This window comes from Squalius cephalus (assembly GCF_949319135.1).
Source record: "Squalius cephalus genome assembly, chromosome: 12".
NCBI lineage: Eukaryota > Metazoa > Chordata > Actinopteri > Cypriniformes > Leuciscidae > Squalius > Squalius cephalus.
This window is the reverse complement of record NC_137133.1, coordinates 21,499,660-21,517,306: the sequence shown is the minus strand read 5'-3', so window position 1 is coordinate 21,517,306 and position 17,647 is coordinate 21,499,660. Positions and strand designations below refer to the sequence as shown.

Sequence of the window (17,647 nt, the reverse complement as noted above, 5' to 3'; positions counted from 1 at the left end):
AATTATATATTGTAGTTTTATTGATTGTATTTAAAGGTTTTCCACACACAATTTCAATTTAGCAGATACAGAGCTCTTTAATTCGCGACCCACCTCGTTTTATTGTGAGGTGAATTCAGCAAGGCATGTTGTATCTTTGAAGGAACAAAAGCTATTTGTTACAGTTTTTTCTTTCGTGATTTGTGTGGATGACACACAGCGACATATACAGTATTATCAGCTGTATGGTGTTTTTTTACGCTGAAAGACCCGCCGCGTGCAGTGAGGGAGACCAAACTTACTAAAAAAATATCCAGAGAGAGACAAAGAAAAACGCCTGTTCTTAATTTATGTTGCTTTGAACTTTTTTCGTTTTGTACCGTTTTATTTTTTTAATTTAGCTGCAATTTCTTTGACAATAGAAATTTAAAATGTTGCAAGAATAAGATTGTGTTTCTTATTTTGCATCACAAAGGGAATAAACTCTATCGATGCAACCCTGTTTAAATAAATAAACTGTTCCGACACTTTATTCATACCTTGAAATGTGCGATGGGTTTTCAAACTTAATTAATTTTCTTTTTCTTTTACATTTTCATTGTTTATTTTTTAATTGAAAGCAATACTGTATTGAAAGTATTTTTCTGATTTGTTCGATCTGTTTTGAAAAATGTCTTCCGTTGCTATGGCCGGGTATCACTGTCAGTCATCTCAATCTCGTGAATGATTCACACACAAATTTCTTTTTAGCAGATTAAAGACGAGCTTCATCATCTTAATTTTCTGGTGCAATCGGCTGACAGTCTTCCTCATCAGATGTGTCGTCTTTGCAGCGGCTCAACTGGAATGTAGCAAATTTATGTTGTAAATTGATAATTAAACAAGATGATTGACTTTAATAAACAGATGCATATTTAAGCATCAAGAATGGAAAAACACAAACACTGTCGGCTACACTGAGATTCGATCTCAGATCGTTTGAAGCTCTGAGAGGCTATTGTTAATGCATTGACCACAGAGCTATCGTCTGAATAGCCTAGGTCTACTATTTTCTCTGTTTTAAAAGTTTGTTATATTCTTTTTTTATTTGCTTATGTTTTTTAACATTAGCAATTTACTGTCTCGAAATTATGTGTCGAAAAAATGATAAAAAAAGTGTTTTTACAAGACCTTGTGCTGTTTATTTATTATTATTATTATTATTATTATTATTATGCAGATGTTAATTCAGCCATTCTGTTGGATAAAAATTGTCCCTAATGTAAAATGGAAATTAATGGTAATTTTATTTTATAAATATAAAATATTTAATATAGGCTATAGGAGAAAAAAACAATATGGTGTAGCAATATTTTAGAACTATCAAATCTCTCTGCATTAATAATAAAAAAGTAGCCCATGTTTGTTCGGGATTAGAACCCATGTCATCTGAATTATTGAAACGTAAGTTATAGCCTACCACTCGGCCACGAATTTGTTTTGTTTTAGTTTGTTTGAAATGTATTTTTACATATTTTGCTTTCGTTAATGTTAACCAATTCTGTTGTAGCATAATAGGCCTATATTTTTTCCCTAAAAGTTTGTTTTATTCTCTGCTTTGTTTGTTTATATTTTTACAAATTCAATCAGTCTCATTTTTGTTCAAATAATGAAAAACGGTTGTTGTTTTTTTACAAGATCTTGCGCCAAGGTTTTTTTTTTTTTTTTTTTTTTTTTTTTTTTTTTTTAAATAAACAGATAGGAAATTTACCTTTTAAAATGCCGCAGTTGCTGCTGTTTTGCCCTGTCACTTGCGGCACCCGGTATAGCCTAGTCATTTCGCGAACGACTTTGAAATTCGACTGGTTTATTTTTGCTGCGGCAGTAATAGGCATTGTGGTTGATTATTTATTAAAGAATTCAATTGATACAACATGTAAGCCTATTTAATTCTGAATATAACAAAGAATGCTTAAACCGACTAACATCGGTTAGTAACTGCAAGTCCTGAAAATGTTTTAATTTTACGGTAAATTATTTTAATTTATTTCACTGTTATGTTTCAGTTAATAAATCTACAAACACATTAAAATAACACAAAGTAAATGACAAGTAACCTATTGACATAACCTTTCTAAATTATAGAAAAACTGGGCACACAATGTTACCGTGTGTCTACTTTGTTTAAATTTAATGAATTTGAATTCGTTTAACCACAATATTTATCTTGAATTTATCTGTGACCTCAGCTCAGATTACTGCCGCGGCAGATTACGTCATAAAGAGAATAAACTGACACTTTTCAAAGTCTGTGATTACAGCGCCACTCAGCGGTAAAAGGCAGCAAATACACATCCCAATTTTGCCGCCGCGGGAACGGCGGCGGTAAAAGTCTCATTCTGGTTGGGCACCATCTGTATACAGCTGACTACAGGCACACTCAGACTTCATGTTGCATACAAAAGTTTTCAGACGATACTGCTCTTGTGGGTTTAATTAATCAAGGCAATGACGTGGATTATAGAAGAGAGGTTGAGTTATTTGTTAGATGGTGTGATGAAAATTTCCTAAATTTGAATGTGGAGAAGACTAAGGAATTGATAATTGATTTTAGAAGAAAAAAAGAAGTCATAGTACCAGTGATAATTAAAGGTCAGAAAGTAGAGATTGTTCAGTCTTATAAATATCTTGGTGTCCATTTGGACAGTAAACTGAACTGGAAGAAGAATAGTGAGGCTGTTTTTAAGAAGGCACAATCAAGACTATTCTTTTTGAGGAAGTTGAGTTCTGTTGGTGTAAGTAGGAAGCTTCTTTATGTTTTTTTATCAGGGAATCATGGCTAGTGTTTTGTTTTATGCAGTGCTCTGTTGGGGATGTAGTATCACTGTAGATGATAAAAATAGGATTAATAAATTGATTAGAAAGGCTGGATCGGTTATTGGCCTTAATCCTGATTCACTTGAGGTTACTGTGGAGAAGAGAACAAGGGCAAAATAATGATATAAAAATAATGATGTGTTACAAAGGTCATCCACTACATTGTATTTTTAGTGGACTTAAAAGTTCATTTAGTGGAAGATTAGTAATGCCTCTGTGTTCTACAGAGCGATTTAGGTCTTTTACTCCGAATGCAGTTAGGTTTTTTAATGAAGTTGTGTAATTTTTTGTATGTGTTGATTGTTGTTGTTTCTTAATGTTTATTTGTCTGTAATGTGCAATGGTGGCGAACGAGTTTCCCCTCACAGGGATTAATAAAGTTTTTCTAATCTAATCTAATCTAATCTAATCTAATCTAATCTAATCTAATCTAATCTAATCTAATGTCATGTGTGGTTTTTCTTGTGGTTACCATGATTTACAAATGTAAGAACAATGGTGAAATTTAATGAGCAAATACAAAGTAAAAGTCAAGGGCTGTATTAATATGTCTTAACAAGGTCGCTTCATGTCATAAGGTTAAATTTGTAAAACACAGAAAAGTAGTAAAGCAGAGTGTACCTTTATCGATTGTAGCATCACCTTTTAAATCTACCGCCAAGGAATTACTGATAGTCTGCCTTGTTGGGAAGGTAATGGAGTTATTGAAGAAGGGAAAAAGTTCCCAACTTCTCCCAGGAGAGCTTGAGCCTGTTGCTGCCCTTCAATTATCTCTTCTGCCATCTGTTTCTTCCAAGTAAACACACACACACAATGGCCATAGTCCATCAACTGAAGCCACATTTTCCACCCTGCAATGCCAGCAGCTAAAGAATGTTATTCTGAAATCACATGAATGGAAAATGCTAATCTCACTCAAATACACTCTGCAGTGAGTATGACTGACTTGTAAAATTACACCCATCTTTTAAGTAAACACTGTTGTTGTCCTGATCTCATATATCAGCCTACAAAATCTGGTAAAATACTGTTCATTTTATTTATTTATTTATTTTTTGGATATGGTTAACCACTGATTGTGATTATTGTGAATGAAGGTTTAAATCAAACTTACCATGGAAAGGTTTAAGGTTTGACTGGTTATCACAGGAAGTTAAGGCCTATTTATACTTCTGCGTTGAAGTCACGCCGTAGCTACGTCGTAGTCTGTGTGTAGCGCGCGTACCCTTCGGCGTACCCTGACGTGCACCTCTCCAAAAATGTAACAACGCGTCAACTCTACGCGGACGCAAGCGCTGTGATTGGTCTGCTAGGACCGCTCCCTCGGGTTTCACATGCTTCCTCTGCAAGTGTAATTGCGCGTCGACGCAGAAGTATAAATGAAAACCAACGCATTGCCTACAGCATAGAGGCTCCGGCGTAGGTCCGACGCAGAAGTATAATGAGGCCTTTAGTCCCTGTCGGTCGATGCCTTAACTAGACTATTGTAGGGGCAAAAGCATCATTCTTCATTAACGGCCATTCAAAAGTAGTCTGTATTCTGACAAAATTGTGAATGAAAAAGCAGAAACAAGCAATAGAAGCATTGCTTATGTATATATGTAAGCTAACGCAATCATCAAACATTCAAACGCATGCAAATCAAAACTGGCAGATGTTACTGAATGAAATGTCGACCCAGGAAGAGGTATAGGACTGTGCAAGCTTTCGGAATGTTGATGGAATGGATTTACTCCATCTATGTTTTGATCATCATTCTGAGTCTTTGACAAAAATGGGATTTTCGCAGCTTTCTGTAAAAAAAAAGAAAAAAAGAAGCTAGACTAAAAAGTTTTTTTTTTTGTTTTTTTTTTGTTTGTTTAAAAGCAGAGGTTCTGTTCTTTCTTTTGATATATTGTATGTTCTGATATTCCAACACAATCTCATAGCAATTCGTAACTATTTTATTGTATATTTCCGTACTATCTGATTAAACCCCAGTGATGGGTAAGTTTAGGGGCGGGGTTAGAGTTTCTTCATAGAACAAAATATTTTGGGGGTATGAAAGTTTTTTGAAAATTATAAACATTTAACTGGTGGGGAAAGAGTTAAATTTCTTCAGCATTGAAAAATGCTTTGCCCATCATGCTTGGTTAAAACATATGAATAAGCTCAGAGATTACGGGTACCCTGGATATTCTCACACCATGCCATGGCAACACAGCTGTGAGGATCTGGTAAAAGTTTATTGAGCGAGACAGGAACGCAGAGCATCACTGACGTGAAGGATTTCAAGTGCTATTCAGTAGATGAGTCTGAATCCTAGACCGTAATTACTCAAGAGATGGCACAGCCTTTAACAGAAGAATTGAAATCAATAATTGTCAAATTAAAAACATTGAATGTCCTGCATAATACCAGTGTTTCAATGTGTGTATGCATATAAAAAAGAGACAGTGAATTACCAAATATGCAATTGAATGATGGATGGAGGGAGTCAAGGAGTTAAATGTCATCAGAGGCAAAGCTTTACTGAAATTTAATATCGAGTACTTGTCTGATTCAAAGCTGTGGGGTTTTAATCGAGGCCAATATGTAACATCATTGATTTAATTCAGGGGAGCAATAGGTCTTGATGATCAGCGTAACTTAGCTGCACTGTACTGCTTTTTTTTTTTTAACCAGAATTCCACTGCACATGACACGTGGTTAATTCTACACAAAGATAAAGAAATAATGAAATAAATAAATAAATAAATAAAGAACTTGGATTTATGGAATAACTGAATGGGCACATACATGTGAAACCTTATATAACTCAACAAAAATGCATGGAATAATATATCCAGCAATACAGTGCACTCAAATTGATGGTCCATTTTAACAATGACTTTCCTGGACTAAAAATAATTTAAGAATATTTTTTTATGGTATGGTACCTAGATAAACTGAGCTACTGGATAATATATGCAGGCTGAATTACATACATCATAGTGATGTCAACAATGTAGCATACTAGATAGCTTACTAGAAGTATAGATGTAATATGGGTGGAAGGAACACAAACACAAACATACAGATGAATTAAAAAGACAAATTGTTCAGATTCTACCCTTTAACTTTTTTTCTGTTTGATGAGTTATGTTAATATGGCAGTCTATCCTCATTAATTTCTTATTTGATACATGGTTCACAGAACATTCTTATTTCAGCAAGGTTATGAAAAATTTGTGGTTTACACTACACTAAGTAAACACCAGTTCTCAAAGCGATTCTGTAGAGATCCTGTGTAAAAATATCCCATCATTTAAAATACTGCTAGATGCCACGAGGAATGTCTACTGAATGAATGTTTCACATAGACTACATCATTATATCATTACATCATGTCTCTGAGGCTAATTTGAGACTGAATGATGCAAGAGCTTCAACAGAAGCCACTACACACCTCCAGACGCTGTAAAGGTTTATTTATTCATGTACACAAACTACATGTATTGAGTTTGACCATTTAGGACATTTCAGGCATTATATTTAGCTTTAAGTGTGGCTAATAGTCTGTTAGGAAAATGGCATCCTATCTCTGGCTCTTTGTCAGTGTCCATAACAGATCCAGCTTGAATAGTGAGCTAATGCTGTAGCAGAATTAGCCTGTGTCCTTTTTCCTGCCCCCTCCGCCTGTATGTTGGCCATTTTAAGGCTATCTCTCTTTAGAAAGACCTGCCATTGAATACAGCTTGAGTAACCCTGACGAGAGCTGCTCTCTAATTGGACGAGAAGTGCAGGGGCCAGATATCCCACGGAGGGTGCCGAAGCAACAGAGACATCAAAGTGGAGGACACAGAACACAAATTAATTGAGTGTGAAGGGTCTTCGAGAGTTTTTTTTTTTGATAGCGTTTGAGGGCAGTATTACAGCATGCCCTATTTCTCCATGTAGCTTGAGCTTCTATAACAAACCTCTGCTGTATTTGATGAACTCATTTGTATTCATCCATCATTGCTTGCTTCCTAAGTCTGAGAGTCACAGATACACAGAGGTCTGGGGATCATTCTCCCACAGCTGCTGTATCTGCCACAATACTGCCTTAAACCTGCGCCCTACTCTTCCCTCTGCCTTTCAAAACCTCTCAAAAGTAGCTGGCCAGATGTCATGGTGCTAATCGCAGGGACAAAGGCAACGGCTTGGCCTGCCATTGTGCACAGGCCAGGTGCCCAGGCTTGATTACTTCCACATATGGATATTTCTGAGGACAATTAAGAAAGAAACGCAAGCCAAGTCGATCGAGTTAAGTGGCATTTGCTTTATTCTTTGCAGTGTCCTTTCTTTTCTATGCCTTTCTCTCAGCAGAATGGAGATCAGTGTTATAATTATGAACACCTGTTCCCATTTCTGAAAATTTGCATGCCTTGAAACTAAATTAAACGGGCATGAAAATATGTTGTCCTTTGCCTAACACGCCTTGATTTTCTTGAGAGCACATGATATCCAGTGGGTTTAACAGTAAAAACTAATTTCTCTTGAAGAAACTTCACTTTGGTTAGTAAGCAGGTGTTACCTGATGGAAAGTGCTCGTTGATCGGCCAGTTGTCCACCTGTAAGGTGGCGTTTCCCCCATTCCTTGTGAAGCGCACCACATGATATTTCCCGTCATTGACATCTGTAGTCAACTCTTTGACGCTGATGTCCACTGTACCGATGTTGAACGTTACGCCCACCTTTCCTTCTTCCTGGAACAGAAACAACACAATCTTGTCAGTCTAGCAATACCAAACGGCTGATTTAACTTAGCGCAAAGGGATTAGGGATACAGTACATTGATCCGATACAGAGTCTCGATATTTGTCTGATACAGACCTTTTTGATGGATCAGGTATCAGTTAGATAGAACTGATCCAAAATCAGATACTGTGCATTAGCCATAGTTGTTACTCTAAAAAAAAAAAAGCTACTCAGATAGATGGTTTAGTGTATTATATTTCAAATCTTCTGAAGCCATTAAATCAGTTTATTTAAGGAACAGACAACATATTAAGCGGTTAAATTTAACCCTCTAATGCATGCATTTTGATGGCACATGATAAAAATTATTCCACATCATTTCTTGGCTCATTTGGGAACATTTTATTATTTCCCTCCCTCAACCCCCCCACCCCAAAATATTTTTTTGTTGCCTGAGGGCAACGTGGTGCAACAATGGTAAAGAATCATAGAGAAAATTATCATTATACAATTCTCAGAGAGCAATACAAAAATTAGAAAATAAATTAAAAAAAGTCAAGAAATCATTTAGGTAAAAAGGAAAAAACACTTGAAACACATCAATATATTTGATTTGATACAGACATAGGTTTGTATCATGTAGTGCGTCATGTCATATCATGTACTTCATGTATCCTAATCATCCCCATATACACTACTGTATATTGACAAAAGTATTGGGACACCCCTCCAAATCATTGAATTCAGGTGTTCCAATCACTTCCATGGCCACAGTTGTATAAAATCAAGAACCTAGGCATACAGACGCTTCTACACACACTCTCAGGAGCTAAGTGAATTCAAGCGCGGTGATAGGTTGCCACCTGTGCAATAAGTCCATTCGTGAAATTTCCTCACTACAAAATATTCCACGGTCAACTGTTAGTGGTATTATAACAAAGTGGAAGCAATTGGGAACAACAGCAACTAGGCCACAGATTGGGGTCAGTACATGCTGAGGCGCACAGAAGTCGCCAACTTTCTGCAGAGTCAATAGCTACAGACCTCCAAACTTTGTAGAGAGCTTCATGGAATGGGATTCCATGGCTGAGCAGCTGCTTCCAAGCCTTACATGACCAAGTGCAATGCAAAGCGTGGGATGCAGTGGTGTAAAGCACGCCGCCACTGGACTCTGGAGTGACCAATCACGCTTCTCTGACTGGCAATCCAATGGACGAGTCTGGGTTTGGTGGTTGCCAGGAAAACGGTACTTGCCTGACTGCATTGTGCCAAGTGTAAAGTTTTGTAGAGGGGGGATTATGGTGTGGGGTTGTTTGGTGGAGGGGGGGATTATGGTGTGGGGTTTTTTTTCAGGGGTTGGGCTTTGCCCCTTTGGTCCATTGAAAGGAACTCCTAATGCTTTAGCATACCAAGACAATTTGGACAGTTTCATGCTCCCAACTTTGTGGGAACAGTTTGTAGATGGCCCCTTTCTGTTCTAACATGACTGCGCACCAGTCCTGACCTCAACCTGATAGAACACCTTTGGGATGAATTAGAGCAGAGACTGCGAGCCATCTATCACTCTGTCTCCTCTCCACCAATAAGCTGGTGTGTTGTGGGCATTCTGGCGCAATATGGTTGCCTTCGCATCATCCAGGTGGATGCTGCACATTGGTGTCACTTTGGTGACTTTGGGTGTTCCTGTGCACCCAGGAACCTTACATCTTCCCTACTTGTAACACATTATTTGCCATTGTGAGGTATTGTCCAAGACATCCTTGAAAAGTACCCCTTATCGCACAACGTTGCCCTGAGGCAACAAAAAGAAAAACTGAATTTGTGAACATGCAAAATAAAAAAAAAATCACAAAACCTGCCAAAAGGCTTCTCTACACCTTCATACACACACACACATATTTTTTTATGTACAGTTCATGTCATTTTAAATAAGATTACTAAAGCAAATAATCTTGCTTTCATCTCACACCATGTGCTCCAGTGACCATGTGTCAGAAAAGGACGTCCCGCCTTCAAATGGTGCTTGATAGTGACTCCCAAACCTTATTGGACTGTTCTTTGATATTTTTTCAAACATTCTAATTGGTTGCAATCATTTAAAGAAAAATGTACTGAACATAGGGCTTAAGAAAACTTTCCGTTGCCTGGAGGCAACGCTATGCAGTAGAGGGTTAAGTTCACGGAAACTCTTTTCCATTCAGCATCTTCAAACAGCATGTCACATTAATTTACATGTTAGCATGCAAAACACTCTCCAATGTTTCCATTATTATACATAATCTGAACATAAATGTTTAAAAGGACTGTATTTTGCTGGAGTTGTGGTACTTGATACCAAGTGTCTGTTAGATTAGACCACTGACGTATAGGACTCAAATATGCACTTTTGTGCCGGTCTGTATTTGAGAATCTGTGTTTGTGTGTATTTCTTATTTTTTACAATGAATTATTGTGTAGCTAGTGAGGTACAGCACTTTTAAAATAATCAAGAAAAACAGTACTGATTTTGGATGGTCCTCTGTATCTGCAGATACTCAAGACTACGATATCGGTATCAGAAACACACACACACACACACACACACACACACACACACACACACACACACACACACACACACACACACACACACAGACACACACACACACACACACAAACGCAAAAATTATATCAAGCATCCCTAAAAATGATGAAGGTGCTAGCTTAATTAACAGGAAACATTTGCATGTTAAAGTGATCCACTTTTAGAAACCTCCTCAAAGATGCTGCCAATGAGAGCACGCAAATGGATTTGGATGCCAAGGCTGCTGTATTTTTTCTTAAATCCAGTAGATAAGAATGAGCTGCCAACAGGAATGTGGGGCATGCACGTAACGATGACTAATGCACTTCGTACCGACCTACTGCAAATTCACAAACATATGCTCTTCCACCTTTCTCATATGTATCCCACATGGTTCTTGTTTGGGGACTCTTCATAACTCCCCGATGGACAACCTTTCCCCATTGTCTTTTGCAGTTTACTGGCACTATCTGCAATGTCAGTTTCACTGTTCTGAATTCATGTTCACATAGCCATCACAAAAGGGTTTCAAGGCATGCCAGACAAGATGGAGTGCATTTCCTTTCTTATGTCATTTGTTTTAATCCCCACCAGGACTTTTGAAGGTGTAATTACCTGTCCTCAAGGCTTGGCGCAGAGGAAGCCATTTTTCAAACAAAAACGAAGGTAAATAAATACATGGATGTGCTGTACTGAAGTGTGTGATAAATTAATCTGCCACCACACGCTTCAGCGTTCACTGTTCCCCAATGTTTTCTGAGCGCCTCAAGACTCCCAGCATGCTCCACTTTCAACGAATGTAACCTAAGACCTGCTGACGAGGGCTCAATCGACAATTAACATCGAAGTGCATGGAATGATTTTAATGAGAGGTGTACCATGAGTGTTAATTTAGTGAATCCAGACCAAAAGCCGAAGAATGATTCATTAATATGCGCTCTCCATTAGAGCCAAGAAAAGCAGTGCAGTACACAGCAACCTGATCTAAGAGTCTGTTTAAGCTCTCTGATTGCAAATGCACTATGCCTGGCACAAATTATGCACATTCTCATAGAGTAACAGCTGGATGGGCAGGACCATCTGATTATTAGATATCCTAGATCAGACAGTTTCTGTTGTGAGGGCTGAAATGATAACAAATGGAAGTGAGTCAGGAGGCTTCACTACAGATTGCTCTGAAGACAGGCATCTCTTTCTAGCTCACCGATTCTGTCTCGACCGCAAGCAACATTTGCTCAGTTTAAAAAACCCAGAGAGCTGACTACCAGGCATAAGCACACTCTAGACGAAAATGAAAGAAATGTAATAATGCTGCCTCCTTAGAAACCTCGTATTGGTAAATTCTAAGGCAGCCTATACTGCATCCTTTGCGAAGAAATTCATTGTGGTGATTTCTATGAAAAAAAAAGAAAAATCCAAGATGGCAGGTAAGACCTATATTTATATTTATTATCTCAATATTACAAGTTTGGTACTATGGTACTTTTTAATGGTTTTACTTTTACTTTTTAATGTCATGTTAGCTGACACCTTGGTCTGGTTGTATTGTGTTAGTTTAGCAAAATCATCAGCTGAAGTGTATTGCAGATGTTGATATTTATACATGAGTGTAACTATGGTTGCAGACACTCAGTCAACTTCTTCTCGAGTATTCACGAACCGGCTTTGATTGTTCCAATATGGCGGACAGCTTTCATATAGCTTTTAAAACCCATTGAAACAGCCACTGATGAATCATTAATGTATTGGTATCTATGGGTAAGACTATACAAATGTAAATAAGTTAATGAATAAACATATGATACAGGTTTCATCCAAAGCACTACCATAGTGTTTGCATTATTATTAAAGTAATTTGAATTCTAAGCAGGTCCTCAACCCAAGCACATGCTCTATACTTCACCACATGGTAACCCCCCAAAACACTAACATAACAGAAACTTTTAAATACCAACATAATAGAACATTAAACATTAACAAGTCTCTCCATTTTCTTATCTTACTAAAAAAAACATTATCAAGCTTAAAATAACACTTTATTTCAACATTTACTCTTACAATTCAGCCCCTTTGCAAAGCATGATGGGAAGTGAAAGTCCTGTTTGAATGGGTTACTTGATTGAAACATGTTATTTCAAAATGAAAACATCAAGTTAAGTCAAAGAGTAACTGTTTCAAATCAATTTAATATGATGTAATCACATTTGAAACAGAAACCTGATACAAAGGCATTAAATTATTGATTTTTTTTGAGTGCGTGCTAACTGCAAGTTGAGTCTACCAGAGCTATTTGGCAAGTGGAGTTTCTGCATTAGTTGAAGTGCTCCAAATCAGTCACTCAGTCACAGTAGGCAGCTCACTAAGTTTTGGTTCCCCACTTACATTTCCAGACTGGCGTGATTGACATTTCCAATTACACTGCAATGGCCCACAACATTTCATTGTCTTTTCAAAGAATGGGATGGTAAAGGTAAATTTTATTTTAACGAAAATAAAACCATTCACAATGATGATAACAATAATGACTGGATATTGTTACACACTACTATAGTCAATTTCAATTTCAATATTCAAGCTATTGAGCATTCAACTATTAACACATCATGGTAAGACAGCACACACTATATTGCTTTTTTCATTCGAAAGGGACCAGCACACAAGACTGATGCTTGTTGATTTTTGCACTTTCTCTGATATAATACCTGATGTCTCACAGATGGTGGCAAACATTTAGAAGGTTATTGCAGAATTTCACTGCGACCAAGAGCATAATGTCTGGTGTTTCTCCGCCGTGGGTGGTACCAGGGTAGCCAAGAGTGATAAAAGTAATTTGAGTTGCAGCAGGAGCCTGCACTGATAAAGAAGTGCTCTATCTCTCCCCCATGTAATGTTCACTGACACCAGTAATAAGCTACACAATCCAATTCTGTCTCTCCGATCAATGGCTCCAACAAAAAGTCAGCCCCAGGCATCAAATCTCTCCCTGAAAGCCTCTATCGCTGTGGCAGCCTGCAGACAGGAGCGAAGTACCTTGATCTCTTGGCAAGGGACTGAACCATATGCAACCACCATCATCAGTGTAAAGAAAACAGAGGGCAAACAATAGCCTTCAAACTTTATACAGCAAATGTTTATGTTATAATTAGAACTCTTTCAATTGCTCTGTCCGAATCCCAGTACGATTCCCCCTGCAGTTCTGCATTCACACTGAATCATTTTGCTCAGAGCCGTGGGACGTTTGCAACATCAATGTTCTAGTGCAGTTTTGTGCCAGCTGTTGACCACTGTAGCTAGATAACAACTCAGGAATAGATGCCAGTTTCACAAGTTTGTTTCTCCTCTCCCCCTTTTTTTGTAATAAAACAATTTTATTACAAAGTCTTGACATACACAGATCAGCACTTATGTCTGTCTGCCAAAGGTACAAAGAATGCAAAGAATGCAAGGCTCGCCAAAGGTAATTTCTGCAGAGACAAGCACCAGTGAGCAATGCATTATGCTGTAATAGGCAAATTAACTGTAATCAATACATTTTCATTTCAGCAAGTAATTCTGGAATGAAAGCAATGCAACCTTTGTTGGTGCGCACCTGAAAAAAAAAGAAAAAAATAGCATTTACTCCAACCAAACTTCGATGTCAAACAGACTGGAGCAAAAACTGTTGTCTGAAAGCAGAATGTTCTATTCCAGAATGATCATAGGTACTTTGAAATAATATGGGATACCAGACCAATCTCACATAAGGCCAAAGGGTGTCCTTCAATAAACATACATAATTTGCATGTGAGATCTGCGTACAAACGTTTAAAAAATTTTTTTGGAACAACCAAAACCACACATACAAAAAATAATACATATATACACCAGTTAGTTCCAGTCTTTGAATCTGATTGGCTGAGAAGCCTTCTGGGAGTGCTGATATTTCACCAGTATCAGCCAGGGCTGCCCCCGATTAAAGATTTTCCAAGTCGACTGATAGTCGTTCATTTAAGCCATTAGTCGATTAGTTGGGGGAGAAATACTAAACTGTAATAATGAGCATTTAAAATATAAATGAAGTGCTCAAGCGTGCCTCAGCAAACATTGCATGAACTTTTCTGAGAACCTCATTCAGTCGACCACTAAGGGACAGTCCTAGTATATCAGCACTGGGAACGTTAGGGGTTGTTTACATGACACCTTTGTCAACTAAAAACTGAAAACTTTTTATCCGTTTTGGTCATTCATTTCCATGTCAACGGCGTTATGGGGGCCTAAAAAACTCAAACTTTTGGAAACGGGATTGAAAGTGTAAGTTTTAGAAAACAAAACCGTTATTGTCCCCATGTAAACTACAAAAACATGAATTTGTGAAAATGGTGAAGTCATGGGCATGTCTATTACGTGTTCAGTCTATAGATGCGTAGAGTTTCTTTACAAAGTGACATCGCCAACTACTGGCCTGGTATGCATAATACAGCGTTTTTAGTCATTTTCACGGACCTGTGTAAAGGGGATTATTTTGACAACCTTGTCGTCTGTTTCCATTTTTAGTACATCATTGTGGTGTAAACCCTTAGAGGTTAAACACAAGATATAATTTGTTTTGGAATATTACTGGCAATTTTGGTTTAATTAATATATTATTCATTACTAGGCAAATCGTTATAACTGAGGGCAAAGTTCCGTTTTATAACTTCATATTTTTATTTAACTTTAATGATGTCCAAGAGTTTGCTTGTCTATGTCCTCCTGTACAAACTTCTATACTTGCATAATGGCTATTATTGTTCATTAAATAGTATTGTTCAATAAATGCATTGGCCAGTGCTGACACCCATCATGTGAAATCCACCACTGAAAGGATGCTATTTCATCCGCAGACACAGACATGGCAAACTCAGTTACTTTCATGAATTTATGACTTGACCTAGAGAATGAAAGCTCTAACAAAGGCAGGTAATTGCACACGTTCTCTCTCATAATCCTCTACTCAATAATACTAACACTAATAACTTCACTGGAGCAGCCCATGCCATTGTTGCTAGTTCTAAAGTGATGTTTTAGAATTTGTAACGGAGGCTTGGGCCGATCTGTTTGACTCTCAACAAGAGGGTTTTTAAGACACTCTGCAATTATTTCGGTCTACTTGTGCCATCGAACTGTTGTATATAAGCAATATCACACTTGCAGTCATGTGATATGAATCTATATCAGTATGGCTGTGATTCGGTCATAGACAATCGTACAAACTCTAACGTAATAAAACGTTACCATAATCACGTTCATCAGTTCCGAAAAAAAAACTAAACACGCTTTTAGCGTCACTCACTGGATATTTCACTTTGAAACTGTCGCGAAATGTGCATGACGCAACACATTTTGTGTTTTGCAAAATGATGCCACATGTACGTTTTTCCAATGAGCCTGGGCTGAAGGAAACATTTTCTTTGCGTAAGGGAAACAACCATGCAACCTTTGATGAGGGCATCCAGTATCAAATACATAACTAATCCTTGTGTATAGATTTACATAGGCTATCTACATGACCTAAGGGGTAAATTTAGCATGAGGTTAGAGCTCATCAAAACGATATCACTGCACATGCAGGAGATGAATCGATTGAATGAGATTAATGGCCTCTCGTTTGAGTCAGGGCCAAAGAACTGAGGGCCCTTTCCGCCAGTCGGCCGTGAAACACTAGAGTGATTTTGTGATATTTGAAGGGTGGCAGGAACATTTGTAGCATTTATTTGGAAGTCTAGAGGGTCCCCATCATTAGGGAAAGTGATGACCCTGTCAAGACCCTCCTGCACACTTAATTCCAACATTAAAGTGATAGTTCACCCGAAAATTTAAATTCTGTCATTAATTAATTAAGTCTTACGGGTTTGGAACGACATGAGGGTGAGTAATTAATGACAGATTTTCATTTTTGGAGGAACTATCCCTTGAATATTACAGCGTGAATGGAATAGCAACATGCCTGCATAGTTAAAGCAGAGACTTTTGCATAAACGTCGATATTGAGTATAAATGTGTCTCACAGCAGAGTGAGGATTTCAGTATATTTCAATGGATTTCAGTATATTTTTGAATGCCATTTTATTCTTATAAAACAAAGAAGAAATACACGAGACAGGGGTTTTGTAACATGGGTTGACACTGTCATTTTAAATACATAAATTAGGTACTGAGATGAAATCTGTAATGATATTGCAGACGTTAAGGGATCCATTTGTAGCTTTTTATTAGAATGGTCAACAGGCAGGGTAAATCAACAGCAGACAGAACAACGGAGAGAACACAGAGCAGATCGGGGTCACAGGCAGAAGTCGGGGCAGGCAGCAAAAGGCAAAGTCCAATAAGCAATCCGGGTCAAGGCAGGCGGAGAACGATCAGAGGTCGGGATACACAGTCCAAGGTCAGTAATCAGATCAGCAAACACAGAGATAAACGCTTGGAATTGAAAGCCGGTGGTGGAGAGGAGGCGGTACGGGAGCCTGCTCCGTTACAGAGCCCTCCCCCTGCGAGCGGCTCCTGACGCGAGGAGGCAAATGACGCCGGGGTCTTCCACGAGGTCGAGGGGCCAGTTTTTCCGGGTGCATCCGGTGAAACTCCTCAGCTAGAGTGGGGTCAAGGATATCTCCAGAGTTGACCCAGGATCTCTCCCCTCCCAGAACCCCTCCCAGTCGACCAGATACTGGAGAACGTTGCCTCAGCGTCTGGAGTCAAGCAACTCGTGCACACGATATGCCTCCACGCCGTCGACCAGGATGGGTGGGGGAGTCTGAGATGTGGCTCCCTCCGCCGGCTCTCTTCTCGGACCACCGGCAGGTTTCAGAAGAGATACATGGAACGTGGAAGAAATACGATAATTAGCCGACAGGTCTAAGCGAAATGATACCGGAGAAATTTGTCTTACAATTTGAAACGGACCAACATACCTGGGACTGAGTTTGCGGCATGGAAGTCGGAGTCTTAGGTCTCTGGTGGACAGCCAAACCCACTGGCCGGCGCTATACTCAGGGGCCGGACGACGGTGACGTTTAGCCTGCTGCTCTTGTCGTCTGACTGCATGAAGTAGGTGAGTGTGAGCCTGATCCCAAACCTCCTAGCTCTTGTGCAGCCACTCAGTGACGGATGGTAGTTCAGTGGGTTTACCTGACCAGGGGAACATAGGAGGTTGAAAGCCCAGGATACATTTAAAGGGAGTAATGCCCGTGGCGGGTTTGACCAGTGAATTCTGGGCGTATTCGGCCCAAAACAAATATCTACTCCATTCTGCTTGTTGTCTTTGACAGTAGGAACGAAGGAAGCGAGTGACGTCCTGATTCAGACGCTCGGTTTGCCCGTTGGATTGGGGGTGGTACCCGGAGGTGAGACTGATGTTGATATTGAGATGTTTGAAGAATGCGGTCCAAACCCTGGAGGTGAACTGAGGTCCCCGGTCTGAAACTATATCTTCGGGCAAGCCATAAAAGCGGAATACTTGGTTGCAGAGGAGTTCGGCTGTTTCGAGTGCGGTGGGAAGTTTGGGTAGGGGTATTAGACGGCAGGCCTTGGAGA

The 17,647-nt window shown here is 38.8% G+C and overlaps 1 protein-coding gene across 16 annotated transcripts in view; it reads right to left on the bottom strand.

Moving 5' to 3' along the window:
* Positions 1-17,647, bottom strand: part of nrxn3b (neurexin 3b) — an 812,755-nt gene that overhangs the window by 57,806 nt on the left and 737,302 nt on the right. For all 16 annotated transcript variants that reach the window (XM_079888939.1, XM_079888942.1, XM_079888947.1 and 13 more), the window contains one exon: positions 7,373-7,544. In XM_079888939.1, coding sequence (XP_079745065.1) covers positions 7,373-7,544 — 172 coding nt within the window. The remainder of the gene's footprint in view (positions 1-7,372; positions 7,545-17,647) is intronic.